Source organism: Rhinatrema bivittatum, chromosome 7 (genome assembly GCF_901001135.1).
Source record: "Rhinatrema bivittatum chromosome 7, aRhiBiv1.1, whole genome shotgun sequence".
Classification (NCBI taxonomy): domain Eukaryota; kingdom Metazoa; phylum Chordata; class Amphibia; order Gymnophiona; family Rhinatrematidae; genus Rhinatrema; species Rhinatrema bivittatum.
This window is the reverse complement of record NC_042621.1, coordinates 296,064,996-296,089,570: the sequence shown is the minus strand read 5'-3', so window position 1 is coordinate 296,089,570 and position 24,575 is coordinate 296,064,996. Positions and strand designations below refer to the sequence as shown.

At 46.7% G+C, this 24,575-nt stretch overlaps 1 protein-coding gene across 1 annotated transcript in view; it reads right to left on the bottom strand.

Annotated features, from left to right (window-relative positions):
• The window catches only part of TDRD1 (tudor domain containing 1), a gene marked incomplete at its 5' end in the record, with an annotated part of 488,249 nt that overhangs the window by 312,301 nt on the left and 151,373 nt on the right, over window positions 1-24,575 (bottom strand). The window contains one exon of the mRNA XM_029610456.1: window positions 12,432-12,614. Within this exon, the coding sequence (XP_029466316.1) occupies window positions 12,432-12,614 (183 nt within the window). The remainder of the gene's footprint in view (window positions 1-12,431; window positions 12,615-24,575) is intronic.

Below are 24,575 nucleotides of genomic sequence, written 5' to 3'. Positions count from 1 at the left end.
CGTTCAGGACCATCTGAAGTGGTCTGATTGTGTTAGCGGGTAGGCCCAGAAAGAGTGATTTGCAGTAATCCAATTTCGGAAGGATGATAGATTGTAGTACCAAGCGGAAATCTCGGAGGTGAAGGAGTGGTTTTAATTTTTTTAATATTTGCAATTTGAAAAAGCATTCCTTGGTGGTGGTGTTTACAAATTTGTTTAAGTTGAGTTGATTGTCGAGCAGTACACCAAGATCTCTTACATGCGGAGTATGGTCAATTGATGTATTGGAGAGTTGGGAAGAAATTGGGGGGGTTGAGAGGAATGCAGTTGTCCAGAGCTATTAGGAGGAATTCGGTCTTGCTGGTGTTAAGGACGAGGTTGAGGCTGTTGAGTAGGTTGGTGATTGCTAAGAGACAGCTGTTCCAATGGGACCATGTTTTGTGAAGTGAGACTGAGATGGGGATGAGGATCTGTATGTCATCCGCATATAGGAAGTGCGTTAGCTTGAGGTTGGTGAGTAGATGGCAGAGTGGGAGGAGGTAAATATTGAATAGGGTGGGTGACAGGGAAGATCCTTGGGGTACCCCCATGTTAGATCTGATTGGGTGCGATTCTTTATTATTGATCCTTACCTTGTAAAACCTGTTTTCAAGGAAGGATTTGAACCAGTTGAAAGCAGATCCTGTGATGCCAATGTCTGCTAGTCGCTGTAGAAGGGTCGTGTGGTTCACGGTATCGAACGCTGTGGATAGATCCAGAAGTGTGAGTAGGAATGGTTGACCTTTTTCCAGGTTTAGGAGGATGGTGTCCGAGACAGAGGTTAGTAATGATTCAGTGTTCAGGGCCTTCCGGAATCCGAATTGAGTTGGAGTGAGGATGTCATTTTCTTCGAGGTATTCGGATAGTTGTCTGTTTACTATCTTCTCCATGAGTTTGGCGATCATAGGAAGGTTAGCTATGGGGCGGAAGTTGGCTGGGTCTGAGGGTGGAAGGTTGGGGTTTTTTTTAAGAGAGGTTTAAGCATCGCAGTCTTGAGTTGGTCTGGGACATGTCCTTGAGACAGTGAGCAGTTTATGATGTCTGCAACTGGCTTGGCGATGATATTTGGAATGGAGAAAAGCAGGTTGAATGGTATGTGGTCTGAAGGGTGAGATGAGGGTTTCAGCTTCTTAAGGATGTTTTCTATTTCTAAGGAAGATGTCAATTCGAAGGTATCTAAGGTTGAATTTTTTTGATAGAAGGTTGAGTGCGAGAGTTGAGAACCGGTGGGGAATGGAGAAGTAGGCGAAGGCAAGGGTCGCACCGTGAGGGGTGCGATGAGGGTGGAAATTGTTTTCTCAAAGTAGTCTGCCAGTTCATTGGCCTTGTTGGTAGCTTGGTCGTCTGGGATGAGGGGTGTAGCCGGTTTTGTGAGGGCTGATACATAGGAAAATAATGTTCTGGAGTCTGATCTTTTTTGAGAAGACTTCTTAGTTCTATTGATGACATTTCTGTAGGCGTTTAGGCAGGATTTGTAGGCAGAGAGGGTTGTTGTGGAGGGGTTTTTACGCCACCGGTGTTCTTTACATCTAAGCTCCTGTTTAAGCGACTTTAGTTCAGGAGTGAACCAGGGTTTCCTGTTGCCCTTATCCGGGTGAAGTGTTTTTGTGATCATGGGGCACACTCGGTCTGCTACTTTGTTAGTGATGTTAATCCAAGATGACGTGGCAGTGTTGGCGTCAGAGAGGTCGAGGTGAACTAATTCCTTGGAGAGATGCGTGCTGAGGAGTTCTCCGGAGCAGGGTTTCCTGACAGTTACTGAAGTTAAATGGGTTGCCTGGGGAGGGTGTTTCTTGATCTCTAGAACAGTAGAGATGACTTGGTGGTCCGACCACGGGACTGGTGAGCATGTTGGGTTGTATGGGGCGATATTCCCTCATTTATGAAAATAAGGTCTAAAGTGTGTCTAGCTTTGTGAGTAGGTTTGCTGACAATTTGTCTGAATCCCATATGGTTGAGTGTGGAGAGTATGGTTTCGCAATTCGTCGCGCGTGGCTGAGCGTTAACATGCAGGTTAAAGTCTCCCATCAGGATGGCTGGTTTTTCGGCATTAAGGTGTTTTGTGGTGATTTCGATGATGGGGGAGGGATCTGCTTCAAGAATTCCTGGTGGCGCGTAGATTAGACCGATTTGGAGGTATTTTGATTTAAAGAGGGCAAATTCCAGGTTGGATGAGGTATTTGCGAGCTGTAGGGTTAGACCTAATCCTTTTTTGGCTGCCAGGAGCAGCCCTCCTCCCCTTTTTTTGAGTCTAGGAATAGAGAGGAGGTTGTAGGCCTGAGTGGGGAGCTGATTTATTAATACTGGGTCTGAGGTTTTCAACCAGGTTTCTGTGATAGCACAGATGTCTGGTTTGGTTTCTGAAAGGAAGTCGTTGAGAATGTGCGTTTTCCTGGTTATGGATTGTGCGTTGAATAATGTTAGTGAGAATAATGCAAGGCCAATAATTTGTGTGACTGGAGATATCATGATGGGAATGAGCCTCTGTTGGCGATTAGGTGAGTATAAGAATTCGGAGGTCTCGTCAAGTGGTTGTAAATTATGGGAATGGTGAAGGAACGCATCCTGGCGAAAAAGTGAGCGTTGAGAATCAGGCAGGTAGCAGGAAAGAAGGAAAAGAGGCGCAGGCCCCTGCTGGTAAGGGGCGAGGTCAATCTGCGCTGAACCTGCGAATCGGTTTCCACCAGACCTGGCCAGGAGTTAGATCCGGGGGAGAGTAGAGTGCTAGATGAAGGATTAGACTGAGAAGCTGCAGGGTGAGTGCAGAATAGGGTAGAGCCGAGTAGGAAGGGGACTGAGGCTATATTGGGCGGGGTTGAAGGCTAAGAAGAAATGCTTACTTGCTTGTTGAGTCGCGAAGGGGTTGCAGATGTCTGAGGCTGGTGCTACTAAGATTGGTAGTTAGGAATTGAGAGTAGCTGGAGATTGCTGCAAGGACGGATGGGATGCGGCTTCTCTCTGAGCTGCACGAAGGGGCGCACAATGCCCCTTTGTGCGCCCCTTCGGCGCGCGACGCTCGGCACCGGCATGGCTTGGGGATTTAAACCCTCTCGAGCCGCGATGATAGGCTGGCCAGTCGAGCGCGGTGACTGGCTGCACTCGGGGGGGAGTGTGGACGCTCGTAGAGGCCTGCTTTCGGATGGGCAGCGCACTACATTGTGAATGCCTGCGAGATAAGTGGCTTGTAGGAACATTGAGTGGTTCAGGCCCAGCCCCAAATCTGTGCAGCTCTTGACAAAGGAGATACAAGCCCGTACCTCCCTGTTTGTTGATGTACCACATGGCAACTGTGTTGTCTGTTTGGATCAGAACAGTCTTGTGTGAAAGGCAGTCCTTGAACGCATGCAGCGCATAACGTATAGCTCGAAGCTCCAGGAAATTGATTTGAAACGTTGCTTTGAGTTTTGTCCAAGTCCATTGAGTGTGGAGATTGTCTACATGAGCTCCCCATCCCAAGGTGGATGCATCTGTAGTTAAAGTTATCTGTGGGACTGGTTGCTGAAAAGGTAGGCCTTTGCACAAGTTGTCCTTGTTTGTCCACCAACGTAGAGATGATCTTAGTTGTTGGGTCAAGCGAATTGGATAATGTAGTGGTTGAATGACTTTTATCCATTGTAATCTTAAAGTCCAATGGGTAACCCTCATGGCAAGCCTTGCCATAGGTGTAACGAACTGTGGAGGCCATATGACCTAGCAATATCAGAAACTGATGAGCTGTCACTTGTGTCTGTAAGGAAATGGAGTTCGCTAGTAGAATGAGGGCATCTGCACGGTCTACAGGTAGAATGGCCTTTGCTAGATCTGTGTTCAATTCTGCTCCTATGAATTGAAGCAGGTGAGACGGAGTGAGATGGGATTTTTGATAATTGATGAGGAATTCCATGGAGTGAAGTAGAGCAATTGTTAGAGTCACAGAAGTGAGAGCTCCTTGTTGAGACTGACTCCTTATGAGCCAGTCGTCTAGGTATGGGAAAACATGGATGCCTTCTTTGTGTAAGTGACCTGCTATTACTGCTAGACATTTGGTGAAAACTCTTGGAGCAGATGCCAGTCCAAAAGGTAGAACTCTGTATTGGAAATGTTGATGGCCTACCATGAAGCGCAAGTATTTGAGATGAGGAGGGAATATTGGAATGTGAGCGTAAGCGTCTTGAAGATCCAGAGAACAAAGCCAATCTCCTGTTTGAAGAAGGGGAAGCATGGTGCCTAGAGAAACCATTCTGAATTTCTCTTTTTTCAGAAATTTGTTAAGATTTCTGAGGTCTAGGATGGGACGTAGGACTCCGGTTTTCTTTGGAATGAGGAAATATCGGGAGTAGAATCCTCTGCCCTGCTGAGACCGAGGCACTAGTTGTATGGCTCTGGCTCTCAGAAGGGTGGATAATTCTATTTGTAGTTGATGAAGTTGAGAAGTTTGTTGTGGGCAGGAAGTTGGTGGAAATTCTGGAGGAATTGAGATGAAATTTAGTTTGTAGCCTCGAGACACTATGGAGAGTACCCATTGGTCTGATGTTATGTTTTGCCAATTTGTGTGAAAGTGAGATACTCTTCCGCCCACTGGTAGGTTTGGCTTGGGATTGAAAGGTTGGGTTTGTTCTCTGGCCTGTGTTTCAAAAGCCTGCCACAGGGCCTGTCTGTGCAGGAGGTTGTGGACGAGCAGGCCTAGATTGCCTGGCCTGGGAACGTTGTTGTGGTCTGGTAGACCTACCCCTAGAAGTCTGGGGGTAGTATCTGCGTGACCTGCAATAAGAATGTCGGGTTTCTCTTCGGGGAGGGCGACGAGAAGACTGAGTAGCAGGCTCTTGTGGGGTTTGAGACAGCTGACGTAGAGTCTCAGTGTGGTCCTTAAGCTGTTGTACTGCTTCCTGAATCTTGTCCCCGAACAGATTGTCACCAAGACAGGGCAGATCCACAAGTTTTTCCTGCACCTCAGTCCTGAGGTCAGATGCCTTGAGCCAGGCCCATCTACGGGCAGTGATTCCAGCTGCTGCTGCTCTGGAAGCAGTCTCAAAATTATCGTAGACTGCTCTTACCTCATATTTACCCGCTTCTAGTCCCTTGTTGATCACAGCTTGTGCTGGTTCCTGGAATTGTGTGGGTAAGAAGGTAACAAATTCTTCCATTTGTTTCCAGAGGTTCCCTCTGGTATTGTGTGATGTACAGCTGGTAGGCAGAAATTTTGGTGTTTAGCATGGAACTCTGATAGACCTTTTTGCCTAATGAGTCCAGGAATCTATGGTCCTTACCAGGTGGGGTCGATGAGTGTGGGCGCACACGTTTGGATTTTTTCTGTGCCGACTCCCCTACCACAGACTGGTGTGGTAATTGCTGTTTCTGGTAGCCTGGAGCTGGCTGCACTATGTAAGTAGTGTCTACACGCTTGTTCACTGCAGAAACAGAAGATGGATGTTCCCAAATTAGTCGTTGGAGATCTAAGAGGACTTCATGGACTGGCACGGCCTGTACTTGTTTGGGTGGGTCAAACAAACTGTAAAACTTCAAGGGTTTGTGCCCTGGTATCTTCCTCTGCTGTGAGTTTAAATGGGATAGAGTCAGTCATGCCTTGGCTGAATGAGGAAAATGATAGATCCTCTGGGGGTGACTTCTTTCTCTGATCCGGAGAAGAAGGGTCAAACATGAATTCCTCAGAAGAAATTACAGAGTGCTGTTCATCCCAAGAATCCTCAGAGTCTTCTCTGTAAGGAGATTTCGGTGTTGATTTAGGGGGGAAGTGAAGGCCTGAAGGGCCTGGCTGTGGATCATCGGTGGAAAATACTGTAGAAGTGTCTTGTGGCTTCGTAGATGGTAGATTATCGATAACATTCTGGTACTTTTGCAAAAGGCATCGATAGAAAGCCTGATCCTGAACTTCTGGAGGTTCGTATAAAGGTTGCCTCGATGGTATCGAGGTTGTCATCGGAAGTGTCACAGAAGTCATCGACGTCGCTGGAATATACGTCATCGCAGGGCCCGATGGAATATGGGTGAAAATCGATGTCGATGACGTCAAGAGCCTCAGTGTAGTAGTGATGGAATCTATCGGTGTCCTCACTGCCAATGAAGGCACCGGTATCGGTGGGCCCACCGGCATCGGTACTACTACCGGCATCGATGCTGGAGGCATCGGCGGAATCGCCGGAACAGCTTGCTCTTGAAGAGCCTGGATGACCGCTTGTCTTATTAAAATAGACAATTCCGGTTGTACAACTGATGGAGTCAGCGCAGTTGTAAGCAGTGGCGGTAAGGAGATATCCTGCGACAAAGTATAAGGAGTGTCTGGAATCGACGGAGATAACGGCCCAGGCGCCAAAGGTGCCTGTGTTTCCTGTTCTCGGGGCCGCTTCGCCATCGATTCGTCTTGGGACATCGATGTGGAGGATGACAGACGTCGATGCCGATGTTTGGACTTTAGATGGTCCGCCGACTTCGTCGATAGCACCGACGATGGTGAGGACGGGCGATCACTGGATCCGTCTGGACGCGGCTTTTTAACTAGTGCTTGTTTGGTCGCTCCAGCCGGAGATGACCTCGGTGATTTGGAAGGAGAGGGAATTAACTGGAGTTGGAACAAATGTTCCATCTTTTCCTGTCTGGCCTTCCGCCCTTTTGCTGTCATTTCTGCACATTTGGGACATGTACTCACGTCGTGTTTTTCTCCGAGGCAGAGTACACACTCCAAATGTGGATCGGTTATCGATATATTTCTATTGCAAACAGGGCACTTTTTGAAGCCCGTCGCCATTTTGGGATAGACGGCCGTCGATGGATGTGAATTCGTGAGAAGGGATTTCTTGAAAAATGAGAAATCAAGGAAACGGTACTCACCAGCCAGTGAGAATAAACCGTGAGACACTTCTATGAGAGAGAATATCAAGGATATCAAGAAATATGACTTTTCCAGTCACAAAAGACTTCGTGAAGAACGCAACGGCTCCAGTCCCGTGATGCGTAAGGCAGCGCGGAAAAGCAAAGACTGAAGAGAGACACCTGTGACAGAATATCATAGCATGCTGGGCATGCTCAGTGGCCTCACACGGCCAGTCAAAAGTTTCTAGAAACTTTGACAGAAAGATTTCCCGCGCTGGGCTCTGTCGGTGACGTCACCCATATGTGAGGACTAGCATCCTGCTTGTCCTGGGATAACACCTGTTACAGGTAAGCAACATTTGCTTTCTCACAGGACAAGCAGGATGTTAGTCCTCACATATGGGTGAGTACCGAGCTGAGGATGTCCGAACATGCACCAAATGTACGCAGGCGTGCAAGGCACTAGGCCTGGGATGAAATTTGGCTGAGGACATCCTGAACGCCACCGGGCAGGCGGAAGGGTGTTGGTACGTCATGTTGTAAATAGGTTGCGCAAGACAGACTGGCCGAAGATGAAATCTTGTCTTCCAGCTTTGTCTAAGCAATAATGGGCTGTAAAGGTATGGAGAGAACTCCAGGTGGCAGCCCTACAAATGTCAGGAAGCGGCACCGAGGTGTGCTACTGAAGTTGCCATGGCCCTCACAGAGTGTGCTTTAACATGGTCTTGAAATGGAATGCCTGCTTGTTGATAGCAAAAGGATACGCAGTCCACTAACCAGGAGGAGAGAGTCTGCTTACCCACAGGCTGTCCCAATTTAATGGAATGGAGAGAGACAAAATTGAGTGCTTTTCCTGTGGGCAGCTGTACGGTCTAGGTAGAATGCTAGAGCCCGTTTGCAGTCAAGGGTATGCAGAGCCTGCTCACCTGGATTGGAGTGGGGCCTGGGAAAAAAGGTTGGTAGTATGATGGATTGATTGAGGTGAAAATCCAAAACTACCTTAGGTAAAAATTTAGGGTGAGTGCGGAGTACTGCCCGGTCCTGCAGAAGTTTAGTGTAAGGCGGATAGGTAACTAGGGCCTGTAATTCACTAACTGTGAGCTGAAGTGATTGCCAAAAGGAAAATCAAAGTTCACAAGAGTGAAGAGGCTCGAATGGTGGTTTCATGAGCCGACCCAAGGTAGGAGCCTGTCCCTCCCTGTTTGTTGATGTACCACATGGCCACCTGGTTGTCCGTCTGGATCAGGATGACTTGATTGGAGAGGCGATCCTGAAATACTCAGAGTGTATCTGATTGCTCGCAGCTCCAGGAAATTTATTTGGTGTTTGGCTTCCTCTGGAGACCAAGAACCTTGTGTCTGCAGATCGGCCACGTGGGCTCCCCATCCAAAGTTGGAAGCATCGGTGGTGAGAATTATTTGAGGGTCTGGCGCCTGAAAAGGCAAGCCTTCTAGAAGACTGATTTGATTTGTCCACCAGGCGAGAGACAGACGGAGTGAGTCGGTTACGTGGACCATGGTCGACAGAGGGTGAATGGATTGAATCCATTGTGACCGTAGAGTCCACTACATGACTCTCATGGCCAAGCGGGCCATTTGAGTGACCTGAACTGAGAACGCCATGTGTCCCAGGAGGATGAGAAAACAGTGTGCAGTCGTTGAGCGTTGAGACTGCAGCTGGTGTGCAAGAGATACAAGAGTGAGAGCTTGCTGTCGAGGCAGAAAAGCCTTTGCCTGCAAGGTGTCCCAAGTCTGCCCCAATGAACGATAAGGTTTGAGATGGGACTAAGCAGGATTTGTCGTAATTGACGAGAAATCAGAGCGAAATGAGAGTGTGTAAGGTGAGATGGAGGGACGACAGAGCAGCTTGCTGAGTCGGAGCCCTGATTAACCAATCGTCTAGATAGGGGTAGACGTGAACACCTTGAGTCCTGAGGAAGGCTGTAACTATGACGAGGCATTTTGTGAAGACTCGTGGTGCAGACACGAGGCCAAATGGAAGCACTCTGTACTGATAGTGCTTGTGGCCAACTAGAAACCTCAGGTATTTGCGATGAGATGGAATAATCGCGATATATATGAGTGTATGCGTCCTGAAGGTCTAGAGAGGAGAGCCAGTCTTCTTTGTAGAAGAGGAAGAAGAGAGTCCAAGGTTACCATCTTGAACTTTTCTCTCTGGAGGTACTTGTTTAGGGCTTGTAGATCCAGGATTGGACGAACGCCTCCCGATTTTTTGGGGATTAGAAAAGTACCGGGAATAGAACCCTAGGCCTTGCTGAAGGGATGGTACTGGTTCTATTGCTGCGGACTGGAGTAGGAGGGAGACTTCCTGTTCCAGGAGCAGAGAATGGTCGGATGTTTTCCACGTCATTAGAGGTAGAGAATCCGGCGGGATGGAGAGAAAGTTCAGATGGTATCCTTGAGCTATAATTGCTAGAATCCACTGGTCTGAGGTGATTGAGTGCCATCTGTTGTTGAAAAGGCACAATCGACCTCCCACTGGTATGTGGGGTAACGGAAGCTGGCTGCTGCTCTCTATGTGAGAGTCAAAAGCCAGAAGCGGGGCCCAGCTGGGGGGCTGTTTGTGGCTTTTGTTTCCAGGTCTGACGAGACTGTGCCTTGAGAAATGGTCTCGAAGAACAGGATCTGGCTGGTGGCGGGTAAGAATTTTTCGGTCTGAAGAATGACTTTTTAGAGTCCTTCCGGAAAGGCTGTTTGGAAGGATAGTCCGAAGGTATAAAAGAGCTGTCTTAGAGTCTCATGATGATCCTTTAATTCAGCCACTGTCTTTTGAATCTGCTCGCCAAAGAGATTGTCCCCTATGCAGGGGAGGTCGGACAATCTGTCCTGGACTTCAGGGCGAAGGTCTGAAGACTTGAGCCAGAACCATTTTCTTGCTGAAATAGCCGCTGCAGACACTCTGGTTGCAGTGTCAAAGATGTCATAACATGATCTGATCTCATGTTTGCCTGCCTCAAAACCTTTGTTAACTAGGGTTTGAAGTTGTTCTTGAAATGACTGAGGCATGGAGTCTGACAAGTCTTGTATCTGCTTAAAAGTGACCCTATTATATTGGGTCATATAAAGCTGATAAGCAGCAATTCGGGAGATCAGTATTGATCCTTGAAAGACTCTGCGATAAATGGCATCTAAAAACTTCTGTTCCTTGCCAGTGGGAAAGGAAGTGTGAGGTTTTGACCTTTTTGCTCTCTTTTGCGCAGATTCAACCACCACAGATTGGTGATCCAATTGAGGCTTCTGAATTCCTGGAGCTGACTGCACCAAATAGGTAGTGTCAGCTTTTCTGTGGACTGGTGCAATGGAGCCAGGATGTTCCCAGTTCTTCTTGAGGAGGTCCAGAAGAACTTGATGGATAGGGATGGAGGTTATTTCCTTGGGAGCATCCAGGAATTGTAGCAACTCCATCATCTGATGTCTATCATCCTGTTCAGTCTGTAATTGGAAGGGAACCAATTCAGACATTTCCTTCACAAAATTTATGAAAGAGAGGTCTTCTGGAGGAGAACGCTTTCTAGTCTCAGTGGGTGAAGGTGGTGATGGCAAATCATCAGTGTCTGGTGAGGAGTCATCAGTCCAGGTATCATAAGGATCAGTACCTGTCCCTCTAGGAACTAGAGGGGGACGGGGTGGTTGGATACCTGAAGGCCCTGGTCTATGCTCCAAAGGCTTCGAAGGAATAACTGGAGGCACCGATGAAGGCATCGAAGGCCCCGGCATCGATGGATGGCTCGATGGCACCAATGGACGTATTGGCACTGATGGAATCGGTGGGGACTGCCGTATCGGCCTTGGTGGCCGAGGCAAAACTCCCGATGGAGGCATGCGGAACGGTGTTTCTCCTCCTGATGACAGAGTACGCGGGGAGGGCACCGGAGCCATCGGTGACCCGAGATCCATCGGTGGAAAAAGCGGCCATAAGCGCTTCCATCCTGGAGAGCAGCGGTGCCAATGCTGCTGGAATCGGGTCAATGGTCGGTTCCGCAATCGGTACCGGTGTTGGAGGAACTTTGAGTAGTTGCATTGCCTTGTCGATGGCCTCCTGAACCATCCAGTCTAGTTCTTCTCGGAGACCTGGAGCAAATAGCCCCGGCTCCAGAACAGAAGAAAGAGGCAGAGGCATAGCCGGAGGGGACCACCATTAAAGGCAGAGTCGCGGCTCCCAATACCCTGTCAGGCGAGGGTTGCCTCGGTCACCCGGTCGCCGAAAAGGTCGGTGCCTTTTCTGGACAGGGTTTCTTCGATGGTGGCTCGGACGATGGCGAGGTCGATGATTTCGCTCCCTCTATGGTCAGAGTCTTACGGTGCCGATGGTGATGTTTCTCCCTACGATCCCCTCGGTCCTGAGGGGGAGTAGGCGGAGAAGTTGTAGATGCCGGACGGTCACCGGCCGGTGGTCTATGCTGGCGCGAAGTTGACAGTGCCAGTTCAGACGACGTCGACGCAATGGATGGAGTCAGGGTTTGAGCATGGAAGAGAAGTTCCATCTTCTCCATTCTGGCCTTGCGACCTTTTGGGGTCATTAGGGCACATTTGGTGCAGGTCAAGACATCATGCTCTCGTCCAAGACACATTACACAGACTTTATGGGGGTCTGTAATGGACATGGTGCGAGTACAGTCCGGGCACCGACAAAACCCCGACGCCATGGCCATAGAAAGAAATCGAGCCACGGTACGGTCGACAGCCAGTAGGTTGCGAGGGCCAAACTCGACTGTAATCGACGGAAAACGGGTAAAAACTTACCAGAGTACCACGGTCTGAAAAAAGTTAAAGGAGGGACCCCTGTGGGGCAAATTAACTTTTAGCAATTCCGTAGGAAAATTCCTGTCAGGAATCTCTGCAGAGCTCCTTAACCGTGAGGCTACTGCTGCGTGGAAAAAAGACTATTTATATTTATTTTTTTAACGCTTTTTATATACCGGCATTCGTAGGACACATGTCGGTTCACAAGTAACTGAGAAAGGAAATTACAATGAACGAGGATGGAGGGCTAACTGGGAAATAATTGGATAATATACAAACTGGATAACATATAAAGTACAGGAGAGAGAGTCAACGAGCAGGGATACAACATTGTTGAACGACATGGAATTTACTTATCCATGTTAAGATTAACTATGCATAAGCAAAGATTAACTATGCATAAGCAAAGACTAAAGGGGGGGACCCCTGCTGGCTGCAGGGTTAGTGCCATGCTGGGCATGCACAGTAGGGGCCAAAGTTCTGGAAACTTTGACAGACGTTTTCCGTGATTGGGCTCCATCCTGTGATATTACCCATATGTGAGGACTACCATCCTGCTTGTCCTGTGAGAAATGACGTTACCTAGAGTGCTTTTATGATACAGGCTGAAACCCATTATGGGCAACAGCCTACGGATTACAAGTATAAAGCACATTTACAATCTGATCCCATTTCCTGAAGGTCTGTGTTTTAAATATTGGTGCACCTTTTTGTATATTTTTTATAATATTGGTTGAGGTGGTATGCTAGATATTTTTTTTTTTTAGTTAAATACCACAAGAACAGATAACAAGCAGCATACAGAAAGAACCAATAAACACACTAAATTCTCAGTTACTGCACCTGATCCTGAGAGTACTTGGCAGCACAGACTTCTCCTTTCACAGGCCAATATTCTCTTTGAGTTGCAGAGTTCGTGCACTTTTCCTCCAGTGCCAAGGTAAGCTTCCCGAGGCATTCAATAATTTCAGAAGAGCAAATCTGCATAAAAAACTCACTTGGATCCTTAAATTCCTGAACAGTACCCTGGCAGTGAATAAAAACAGTGTTAACAGCCTTGCCATGCACATCCATGCAGGGGTAAAGGAAAATTGGTTCTTATCTGCTAATTTTCATTCCTGGAATACCACAGATCAGTCCAGACTCCTGATTTTGTCTCCCTGCCAGCAGATTGAGATGGAGAAGAAAAGCTTTACTAACACTGCTACTTAACCTAGTGTGCCACCTGCAATCACTCAGTATCATCTGTACCCAAGCTAAGATGAGAATAACTGACACCCTCGTCCCCTTCAATGAGGAGAAGAGAGACCGAAACTCTATGGAAAACTCGTTCCAACAACATTAAGCAGAAGATCATGTAACCAAACTGCCATGACAAGTAGGCTTTACTGAACAGGCGGAGTTCTGGGCTGACCTGTGGTATTCCAGGAACAAAAACTAGCAGGTAAGTACCAATTTTCTTTTCCTGTTCATACCCCAGATCAGTCCAGACTCCTGGAATGTACCCAAGTTCCCCTATACTGGGCAGGAATGTGATAACCCTGCTCGTTATAAACTCTCTCCAAACCCCTCACAGTCCAGATCCCGGACATCCAACTGGTAATGTCTGGAAAAAATGTCTAACATCTTCCAAGCAGCTGTCAGACATTTATTGTGAAGAAACCAGCTGACACTCAACCCATGAGGTTGCCTGCACCCAAGTCCAGTGAGCTCTTAGACCCTCCAACACCGGACAGCCTTTATAAATACCCTGAGCTAATTGCATCCTTCAGCCATCTCACAACAGTAGCCTTGGATGCCCTGCACCCCTTTCTTGGCCCATTCCAAAGCACAAAAATATGATCCGATCTCTGGAAACTATTAGTCACCTATAGAAACCTTAACAACCCTGTCGCATAAACACCACATTAAGTTCCTTTGCGTGTGGAACAAACTAATCCAAATTCAGAAAGGCAGGATGTTCCACTGTTTGATTAAGATGAAAGGCTGAAACAACCTTTGGCAGAAACAAGAGCACCGTTCGCAAGGACACCCCATTCTCCGTAAACTGAAGAAAGCCATCTCTACAACACCTGAAGCACTGAAATTCTTCTGGCCAAATAAATCACCACAAAAAAAAAACCCTTTCAGGGTAAAATCCTTTAGAGTTGTCGTCCGCAATGACTTGAATGGAGCCTCACACAACACCCTCAGCACCAAATTAAGATTCCATGAGACACACACCTTCCGCATTGGGGGCCACAAGTGTCTTGCCCCTCAAAGAAAATGAATCACTGCCAGACGCGAGGCCAGGGACACTCACTGCACCTTACCCTGAATACAACCTAAAACCACCACCTGTGACCGAAGGGAATTATAGGCTAGGCAATTCAGTACACCTTTTGTAAAAAGGTCACGGTATGGGAAACCGAAGCCTGAGTAGGCTGCACAACCTGTTCAACACAATAAGACTCAAAAATCCTCTGCACCCTAACATAAGCCAAGGATGTGGATGGCCATCCAGCCTGCAGTAAGGTGGCAATGACATCTTTGGACTACCCCTATCTCAAGTGTTACTCTCAAAAACACCGCCTCGAGATAGAAGCAATCTGCCTGATCCGCAAATATGGGACTCTGGCGCAACCATCTCCGAAGATGACCCAACCTTAACAGATCACCCACTGCCAAGTTAACTAGGTCCACGACCCACGGCAAACATGGCCATTCTGGAGCCATGAGAATCATTTCTCCTATGTGTTTCTCTATAGCAGCCTGCCCAGCAACGGCCATGGGAGAAAGATGTAAAGAAGAATCCCTGGTGGTCAAGGTAGCACCAGAGCATCAATTCCTTCTGTTTCATGTTCTCACTTGAGACAATTAAAGCACACCGCCTTGGTGTTTTGTCTCAACATCATCAAGTGTATGTAAAGTATTTCCTACCTGGGCTACCTCTGTCAGCTCCAATTCTCCAGGGTCCAACTTCTGCCTGCTGAGAAAATCCTCCTACAACATTGTCCACCCTGGCTATGTGAGATGCTGCCAGAACTGTCAAGTGCTGCTCTACCCAATAAACCAACAACTGAACCTCTTGAGAACCCATACAACTTTTGGTCTCTCCCTGTTGGTTAATATATGCCACAGTCGTTGCACTGTCTGATAAAGTTCGCACTGCCCGACCTTGTAATCATGGCAGAAAGGAAAACGAGGCTAAGCGCACTGCTCTAGTCAACTGATAAGAGCATGATGCCTCCTCCTTTGACCATTGACCCTACGCGGTTTGGCCCTGGAACACCGCTACCCAAATTGGAGAGGGTGACATTGGCCATCCATATCACCCAATCCAGGATTTCCAACTCCATCTTTCGTTCTAGATTGACCTGACCAAGCTCCCCCAAAAGGAGAAAAGGAATTTGTAACTTCTCCAATAATGGGATCCAAACGGAGGGGAGTACTCTTTGAAGGGGCTGCATATGAACAAATGTCCAGGGAAGTAGATCTAGCGTTGATGCCATAGACCCCCAGACCTGCAAATAATCCCAATCTTTACAGCTTCACCATCTTGTCCTCCGTGAGAAACAGCTTGCCAATCCTTGTGTCAAATCAAGTCCCTAGGTACTCCAAGGACTGGGATAGCATTAGAAGGAAAATTAATTCTTACCTGTTAATTTTCGTTCCTGTAGTATCACGGATCAGTCCAGACAGTGGGTTGAGCCTCCTTTCCAGCAGGTGGAGACAGACTAAAACTTGCAGGATGCCCTATATCAGGACAGAGCCTATCCTCTAACCCCCCAGTATTCGTCTGTCTCCAGCAGGTGCATCTCCCCTTCGGTTCTCTGCTGTAGGCTAGTCAGCCTCTTCTTTCTCTTTAGGCTCAAGCAAGTACTTCTTTTGGTTCTTGTTTTAAAAAAAAAAAAAAAAAAGGATCTCTGAAGGAAATTTCTGCCTTCTTTAGTGCTTTTCTGTTTTTTTGTGTGGGAGACGTCCGTCTCCCAGCTCTTGCCCGGCTCAGGGGAGCTTGTCCCCTTTTGCAGGATAGGGTTCCCTGCATAGTCCTGAGTCCGTGGACGCTTCCAGCTGTGGGGACAGACGCTCTCTGGGCCTCGTTCCCCCTCTGGCTGCCGAGAGGGTTTTGAACCCGCTGCTGCGCTCAGTTAAAAAAAAAAAGGAGTTAAAAGGTGTTAAACTTTCAATAAGTTGCAGGTACTCACCTACCTCTAACTTATTTGCAGCAGTTGACCAGCTTTTTTATTTTTTTCTGGTCAGAGTAGGGCTAGAACCAGCAGTCAGAGAAGCAGAAGGCAGCAGGTTTCCTGCCTGCTCTCTCCTGCTGTGCAGGCTGTCAATCAAGCTTTTTTTCAACTTTTTTTTTCTTCAGCCGAGGTTTAGCTATGTCCCGGCTGACAGCCTGTCATTCTTGTGGGCTGTCCTCTTCGCGTTTTTCACATCAGGGCCTCTGCACTGCTTGCCTGCCGGGTGGGGAAGGTCCCTCCCTCGGCAGGACAAGCAAATTTAGCCCGGAGCTCCACTCCTCTCGGCATGGCTAGGCCTTTCCCGGGTCGGCAGAGCCCAGGAACGGCCGCCATCTTGGATTTTTCATCGGGGCCGATTTCAGTGCTCCCTGGGGCTGGGGGGCCGGATATTTTTTTATTTAACTCCCGATTTGGCCCCCGCGGTACTCCAAGGATTGGGATAGCATTAGATGGGACTTCGCTAGGTTCACCACCCAACCCTGGGCACTCAACCGCTTTAGGACCCACTCTACCGCCAGCTGACAGAGGTCTGCTGCCCAAATGAACTAGTCTTCCGGATATGGGTGTACCAGCACTCCTTCCTTCTGAAGGGCTACTACCACCACTGCCATCACTTTGGTGAATGTACGCAGCGCTGTCACCAAACCAAAAAGGAAGGGTGCAAAAATGAAAATGGTTTCCCCGAATCATAAACATCAGTAACATTTGGGGCTCCTGCCTGACTGGGATATGTAGGTACGCCTCAGATCAAGTGACAGCGGGAACTCTCCCTTGTGAACTGCCAATATGACCGAACGCATCTCCAGATGAAACTGTAGCACTTTTGAGGGCTGCATTGACCTTTAAATCCAAAATCGTTTTGAACGTCCCCTTCTTCTTCAGGACCACAAAAATACTGCAGCCAGAATACTGACGGGAAAAAAGAGGAGGGACCATATAACCAAAACTCTAGCAGACTTACATTGGTTATCCATCGAATACAGGATAAAATACAAGGCCTTATGTACCATACACAAACTAATATATGATAAAGAAGCAGACTGGCTACACACAGCCTTACGAGTACACGTTCCACAAAGAAACCTCCGCTCAGCAAACAAAGCACTAACAATCCCTTCAGTAAAGTCAGCAAAATTAACCCCCTGAACTCAGATTACAGAATAATCTCAAAACTTTTAAGAAAAATTTAAAAACATGGCTCTTTAAAAAAGCCTTCACTAAAGAGTGTGGAGGGTAGAGACTGAAAGTACAGAGTATTGCAGATGAGAATGAATTTACTCAATCCTACATTTAAGAAGTAATATCTCAAAGAGATAGTAACTCAATAATATACCTGGACTTGACCAACATTACTCAAATAATGATTTTATTTATGAAATTGTAACCGAACTTTATTGGCACCTGTTAGAATGTAAGATATCCTACATTTACTTACTTTAGTCTATGTGCCTATTTGTAAACCGCTGCGATGGTATATAACTTAGCGACGGTATAGAAAAGTTTTTAAATAAATAAATAAAAATACTATCAACCTTTTCCCAGTTCTTCTTGGGAAACTGGCACCATTGCTCTTAGCTTTTGCAAGTGGTCCACCGTAAAGCGAACTGCTACTGGTTTGGCATGAGTAGCGCAAAGGGAGACGATGAAGGCTTCCCACACTGGGCATGTAAATTCATTTTATCTCGCCCAAGACCCACTGGTCCGTAGTGATTCCAATCCACTCCTCGTAAATATGGGCATACTGCCCCCCCCCCTCCCCCAGCCAGAAGAGAAGAGGTGGATTGGCCTCTTTTCATTGTGAAGACTTAGCTCCCCTAATTCCTTGACCAGGGATATCTCGGTTTGGCTTTTGCCCACCTCGAAAGAACTGGGTCTGCCGAACTTTGTGTCTGTTCTGTCACTATCTGAGCTCTGTTACTGCCCCCCAAAAAACCACAATCCATTTCAGAAAACTCTGCAAGCCAGATACCCTTTTATTTCATCTCACTCAGGATTTAAATATTCTAGATCTTACAGACGCTAACTCAGCTTTGGCCTCCTGGTCTAAAATCACTAACAAAGTTGCAGACCTTACTTGCCCACTAATCACCAAAAACATTCAAAGCAACAAAGATCCTAAAAAACCTTGGTATACTCCTAATCTCAAATCTGTTAAACGTGAGCTTAGGCACAAAGAAAAGATCTGGCGCAAGAATCCTTCAACAACAAATCTCATAGCCTATAAAACTCTAATGCATCAATACAGGATCTCCCTTCTTCGGATAAAAAAGGACTTCTACGCTCAGAAAATTCACAACTTTATATTCGATCCTAAAGCCCTCTTCGCTTTAGTGACATCACTCACCAAACAACCCGCTTTCTCATTCCCAGACGACAAAGCAGAAAGTAAAGCCGCAGAACTCGCCACCTATTTCAAGAACAAAATCCCTAACCTCCTGGACCCTCTCAAGTTAAAGAAAACCTCTTCCCCTCCTCATCTACTCTCCTCCCCTCCACAAATCACTGCAAGCCTTGAGATCCTTGAACCGGTCTCCTCGTTGGAAATTGAAAATGATCTAAAAAGACTCAAACCTTCTTCCCACCCACTAGATGTAATTCCAGCTAATCTCCTTATCTCAATTGCCAAAGACATCTCTTATCCTTTATCACAGATCATCAATGCCTCCTTATCACAAGGCATCGTTCCTACCCCACTCAAACTCGCCATTCTGAAACCTTTGCTAAAAAAACCAAATCTCTCTCCAGATAATCCAGCCAACTTCCGCCCTATAGCTAATCTTCCAATTATCTCTAAAATCATGGAAAAATTAGTCAATAAACAACTTTCCGAATACCTGGAAAACAACAACCTCCTTTCATCATCTCAACTTGGTTTCCGTAAATCTAGAAGCACTGAATCCCTCCTTATATCTCTATCAGACAATATTCTTCTGAACCTAGAGAAAAAACATTCCTGCCTCCTCATTCTTCTCGATTTATCATCAGCCTTCGATACAGTGAACCATGATATCCTCTTAGATCGTCTATCAGAGATTGGCATAAAAAACACAGCACTCAAATGGTTTTCATCTTTCCTCCAAAATAGATTTTACAAAGTCAAAATTAATAGTAAAGAATCACCTCCTTTCAGATCCACCATGGGAGTCCCACAAGGTTCTTCTTTATCTCCTACATTATTTAACATTTATCTTCTCCCTCTATGTCAGCTCCTTTCTAATCTTAATCTTACACACTTTATTTATGCAGATGACGTCCAAATCCTTATCCCAATTAAAGATTCATTACAAAACACCTTACAATTCTGGAATTCCTGCCTACTATCCATCAACAACCTCCTAACAAAGCTTAATTTGATACTTAACTCCAATAAGATAGAGTTTCTGCTCATCACTCCAGATGGCAACCATTCTTCACTCATCACACGCTCCTTTTCTCCTCCAACCTTCTCCACCCAGGTCAGAAATCTTGGACAATCTGCTGAACTACAAAACTTTCATCAATAACATCATAAAGGATTGCTTCTTTAAACTTCAATTATTAAAGAGACTAAGACCCCTATTATATTTCCAAGACTTCAGATATGTTCTACAAACAATAATATTCTCGAAAATAGATTATTGTAACTCTTTACTGCTTGGTCTACCCACTAACACTTTGAAACCTCTTCAATTATTACAAAATGCCACTGCGAGGATTCTAACCAAATCCAACAAAAGGGAACATATTACACCCATCTTAAAGAACCTTCACTGGCTCCCCATCAATCAGAGAATCTTCTATAAAACCTTAACTATAATCCACAAAGCCATCAAAAACTCTTCTCCAATTGAACTCACCATCCCTTTACAACTACACACCTCTTCCCGTCCAACGAGGCTAGAACAGAGAGGCACGCTAAAGGACCATCCGCTCAAAACTTCACTTAGTAAAAGAGCTCTTTCCACCGCTGGACCTAAACTCTGGAACTCTCTCCCTCCTGACCTGAGATTGGAACAATCGACTCCCACCTTTAAAAAGAGACTCAAGACATGGTTGTTTAATCAAGCATTCTCCTAATCCCAATAACTATTCTGAACTTTTCAATATTCGACCTCAGGCCCGACTGTCAATTCCGAACATATATTCTCCTATATTATATTGTATTTAAATTGTACTTTCCTTGCTCCGTTGAAGTTATTTATTGCTCTCATTAAGTTATTTTATTTATTTCCAAGTTAAATCTTCCCTGTTCTCTGTAAGACATTATTCTACATTCTGTCAATTTTATTGTTACAATGTAAACCGAATTGATTAGCAACTTTGTTGCTAGAACTTCGGTATATAAAACTGTTAAATAAATAAATATCTATAGTTTCTAAAACGTGAACGGGTGGGAAAGGATTTCTTCCCCCTCCATTCAGCTTGTCCTCCAGCAATATATGTCCCTTGGACTCTCCCAGATGCTTCACCAGCTGCACTAAATCCTCCCTGACCATGCTTTTGATTGGGAGGGCCCCTAACAGACTTTTACCAAACATCTGCAGACCAGTTTGTTCACAAGAGCAGCCGCCTGGCCAAAACTGCTGACATCATAAATCTGGAGGACGTCCTAAATAAGTCATAAGGCATTGGCCACATAGGTCACCACTGACTCCAAGAGCTCTGCCTGCTTCTTGGAGGAGGAAGAGGAGGACGACGACGACGACATTTCCTGCTGAACCTAGCACAAAAGTTCTCTGGATGAAACTGCTGCATACCACAACCTGCTTATCCACAGCAGAAAATTCAAAAATGCTCTTCAGGTGAACTTCCAGTTTCCAGTCCTGCACATCTTTCAATACAGTGGATACAGTCACCAGAAAGGTGGGATTTTTTGTCACCACTGAAACTGAAGCATTTACCTTTCGAAGCATCAAAAGCAATGAGTACAACCTCACCACAGCCTCAAGGGTGTCCTACTCTGACAATCAGTTGCTTTACAGACTTATGGAAGGGAAAAGCCTTAGCCGGACCTCTCAAGCCAATCATGACGGGGTTCACCTCTTCCTGGTCTGACTCCACCTGAGGAAGTTTGATGCCTATCTGTTTAAGCACATATGGAATCAAGGGCCCCAACTCTTCTCTGCGAAGCCACCTGACCATCTTAGAATCGTCATCTTTGGTCAGCAGCACCAGCATCTGGATTAGGAAGTCCTAAGGAGACTCCGCCTCCGAGACCCATCTGACAGAATATCATCGCCCTTAAGAGTCCTGAGACTCCTCCATGGGGCTGTCTCGCTGCCCAGCCAAACCAAGCACCATCCAAATGTTGGGCAATATCTTTTTGCAAGATCTGAGTCACCTTGCAGCTGACTCTGGGTATGAGAGCAATTCTCCCCTGTTGCCTTTCTAACCAGATAGACTCTTGTGGAGAAGAAACAAAATAAGAGTAAAAGGCCTGAGAATCCTCCAGTATTAAGGCCTCCTCATTTTCTGAGGCTTCCAGCCTCTCCGTGGGACTCTGCACAGCAGGTTAATAAGAAGAGGAGGAGAATCCCCTGCCTTCACCCTCCCATGTTGCTGCAACTGCACTCAAGATGGTCGCCATTCCCATGCTCACAGGAAAAGGATCTGCAGTGGCTCTTGACAACCTCGTAGGCCTTTTACGCACCAAAACAGAGCCTGCACCAGCTGAGCTGCCTTCTCCCCCGAAGATGCAGCACAAGCACAAATTTGTGCAAATGCGATGAGTGCTCGTATCCCGCACAAGCAGCAAGCCTTGCCACAATACTTGGCCAGCGCCATGTGTCCCCCACACACTCTGCCCTCTTCGTTATCTGCCATAGCAGTCTCAATGCCAAGACTCCCAGCTACCATGGCTCTCACCTGTGTTTGGTGTGATCACTGATCACTCAGAGCCAGCCAAAGTCGAGAAACCCTCTCCAAGACAGACTGTTTATCTGTCACGACTCGTTAGTGTGTTGCCTACAGTGTGCAGGTGTATCGCGCAAGCCTGGTCAATTCTGACCAAAGTTTGGGCTTTTTTTTCCTAGCGATTCACTTTTTTTTTTCAGTTCGTGGGTTGCTTATTATTGGGCATTTTTTTGGGGCTTGGTGGGTGGGACTTGAGCCCAGCTGTCCCTGTCATTGCTACTGCTGCCAATGAGGCCTGGCCACGAGGAGTACTGACTGCAAGCGTTTGGTGATCATGGAAGGTGTTCTGCACCATGGCAGGCTTGAACCCTGAAGGGAATGAAGCACTTAACTGGCAACTAGGGATGGGAATAGTTTATCTGACGATTGAAAATATCGTCCGATATTTTCAATATCGTCAGATATCTGGGGGGTCCCCGATAGCAATAGGAAACCCCACGATTAATTTAGTGGGTTTTCTTATCGTTATGGGGGGGTGGAGGGTGGGAAGAAAGGACACAACCTAAAAACACAACCTGATCCTTTAAAAGGGGTTTGTTAGTATCCCCCCACCCTCCGGCCCCCCCCAAAAAAGTTTTTTAAATACCTGCTGGTCCAGCGGGGGTCCCGGGAGCATTCTCCCGCGCTCTGGCTGTCGGTTGCCACTAATCAAAATGGTGCCGATGGCCCTTTGCTCTTACTATGTGACAGGGGCTAACGGTGCCATTGGTCGGCACCTGTCACATGGCAGGTGCAGTGGATGGCCTGCGCCATTTTTAAAGATGGCGCCGGCCGTCCATTGCTCCTACCATGTGACAGGGACCGGCCAATGGCACGGATACCCTGTCACATGCTAAGGGCAAAGGACCATCAGCGCCTTTTTGTTTACTGGCAGCCGACGGCCCGAGCGCGGAAGAATGCTCCCGAGACCCCCGCTGGACCACCAGGTATTTAAAAATTTTGGGGGGGGGCCAGAGGGTGGGGGGATACTAACAAACTCATTTTAAAGAGTCGGCTGTATTTTTTTTTTATCATCTGCTCGGGCGCAGCCGATAAGAAAAAAAACCCGGACTGCAAGATAAAAATTTCACGATGTGAATCGGAACCGGAATCCGAACAGATACTGGTTCCAATTCACATCTCTACTGGCAACAATCAAAAAGAAGGGGTACATGAGTGTGGGGGCCAGACATGTGCTGGGGTGGGAGAGAAATTAGTGTGTTGGGGCCAGACATGTGCTTAGGGGGTGGGAGAGAGAGGAGTGTGTGGGGCCAGACATGTGCTTGGGGGGTGGGAGAGAGATGAGTGTGTGGAGGGACAGTCATGTGCTTAGGGGGTGGGAGAGAGAGGAGTGTGTGGGGCCAGACATGTGCTTGGGGGGTGGGAGAGATGCGTGTGTGGGGGATAGACGTGCTTGGGGGGGGGGGGGGAGAGAGAGAGAGAGAAGAGAGACAAGTGTGTGGGGGACAGAATTTGTTTTATTATTGGTACTCAAATTATAACATTCTTGAATTATATATTTTTAATATAAATGAAAGGTTTTCATGAGATAGGTTGTGTCATGAAACATTTTATAGAAACATAGAAACATAGAAATGACGGCAGAAGAAGACCGAATGGCCCATCCAGTCTGCCCAGCAAGCCTCACACATTTTTTCTCTCATTCTTATCTGTTTCTCTTAGCTCTTTGTTCTATTCCCCTTCCACCCCCACCATTAATGTAGAGAGCAGTGATGGAGCTGCATCCAAGTGAAATATCTAGCTTGATTAGTTAGGGGTAGTAGGGGCAGTAACCGCCGCGATAAGCAAGCTACACCCATGCTTATTTGTTTTGCCTAGACTATGTTGTACAGCCCTTGTTGGTTTTTTTTCTTCTCCCCTGCCGTTGAAGCAGGGAGCTATGCTGGACATGCGTGAAGTATCAGTTTTTTTTCTCCCCTGCCGTTGAAGCAGAGAGCCATGCTGGATATGCATTGAAAGTGAAGTATCAGGCACATTTGGTTTGGGGTAGTAACCGCCGTAACAAGCCAGCTACTCCTCGCTTTGTGATTGCGAATCCTTTTTTTCTTCACCCCTGTCGTTGAAGCTATGCAGGATATGCGTGAAGCATCAGTTTTTGTTTTTGTTTTTGTTTTTCTTTTCCCCTGCTGTTGAAGCAGAGAGCTATGCTGGAAATGCGTGATGTATCAGTCTTTCTCCCATGCCGATGAAGCAGAGAACCATGCTGGATATGCATGGAAAGTGAAGTATCAGGCACATTTGGTTTGGGGTAGTAACCGCCGTAACAAGCCAGCTACTCCCTGCTTTTTGAGTGCTAACCCTTTTTCTTCTCCCTTGCCGTTGTAGCAGAGAGCTCTGCTGGATGTGTGAAGTATCAGTTATTCTTCTCCCCTGTCATTGAAGCAGAGAGCTATGCTGTATATGCATTGAAAGTGAAGTATCAGGCATATTTGGTTTGGGGTAGTAACCGCCGTAACAAGCCAGCTACTCCCCTCTTTGTGAGTGCAAATCCTTTTTTCCATTACCTCTTGCTGTTGAAGCTTAGAGCGATGTTGGAGTCACAGTAAGCATGTGTATGTTTATTTAATAAGGGTATTGTGTCAATAGCCATCATTCTGGCGAGTCACCCACTCTTCATTGGCGGCCTCTTGACTTTATGGATCCGCAGTGTTTATCCCACGCCCCTTTGAAGTCTTTCACAGTTTATATTTTAAACCGTTTCTTAAACCGCTGCATCGCGGATTCCACTACCACCGACTCATGCGGGAGTTGTGGGAGTGCATAAGGTATATCTTTCCTGATGCGGAATTTAATGTCTGATTTCCTGGAAACCGCTTGTAAGGACTGTGGTGTTTCCCAAGACTTTAGAAGCAGTCGGTGAAGTAAA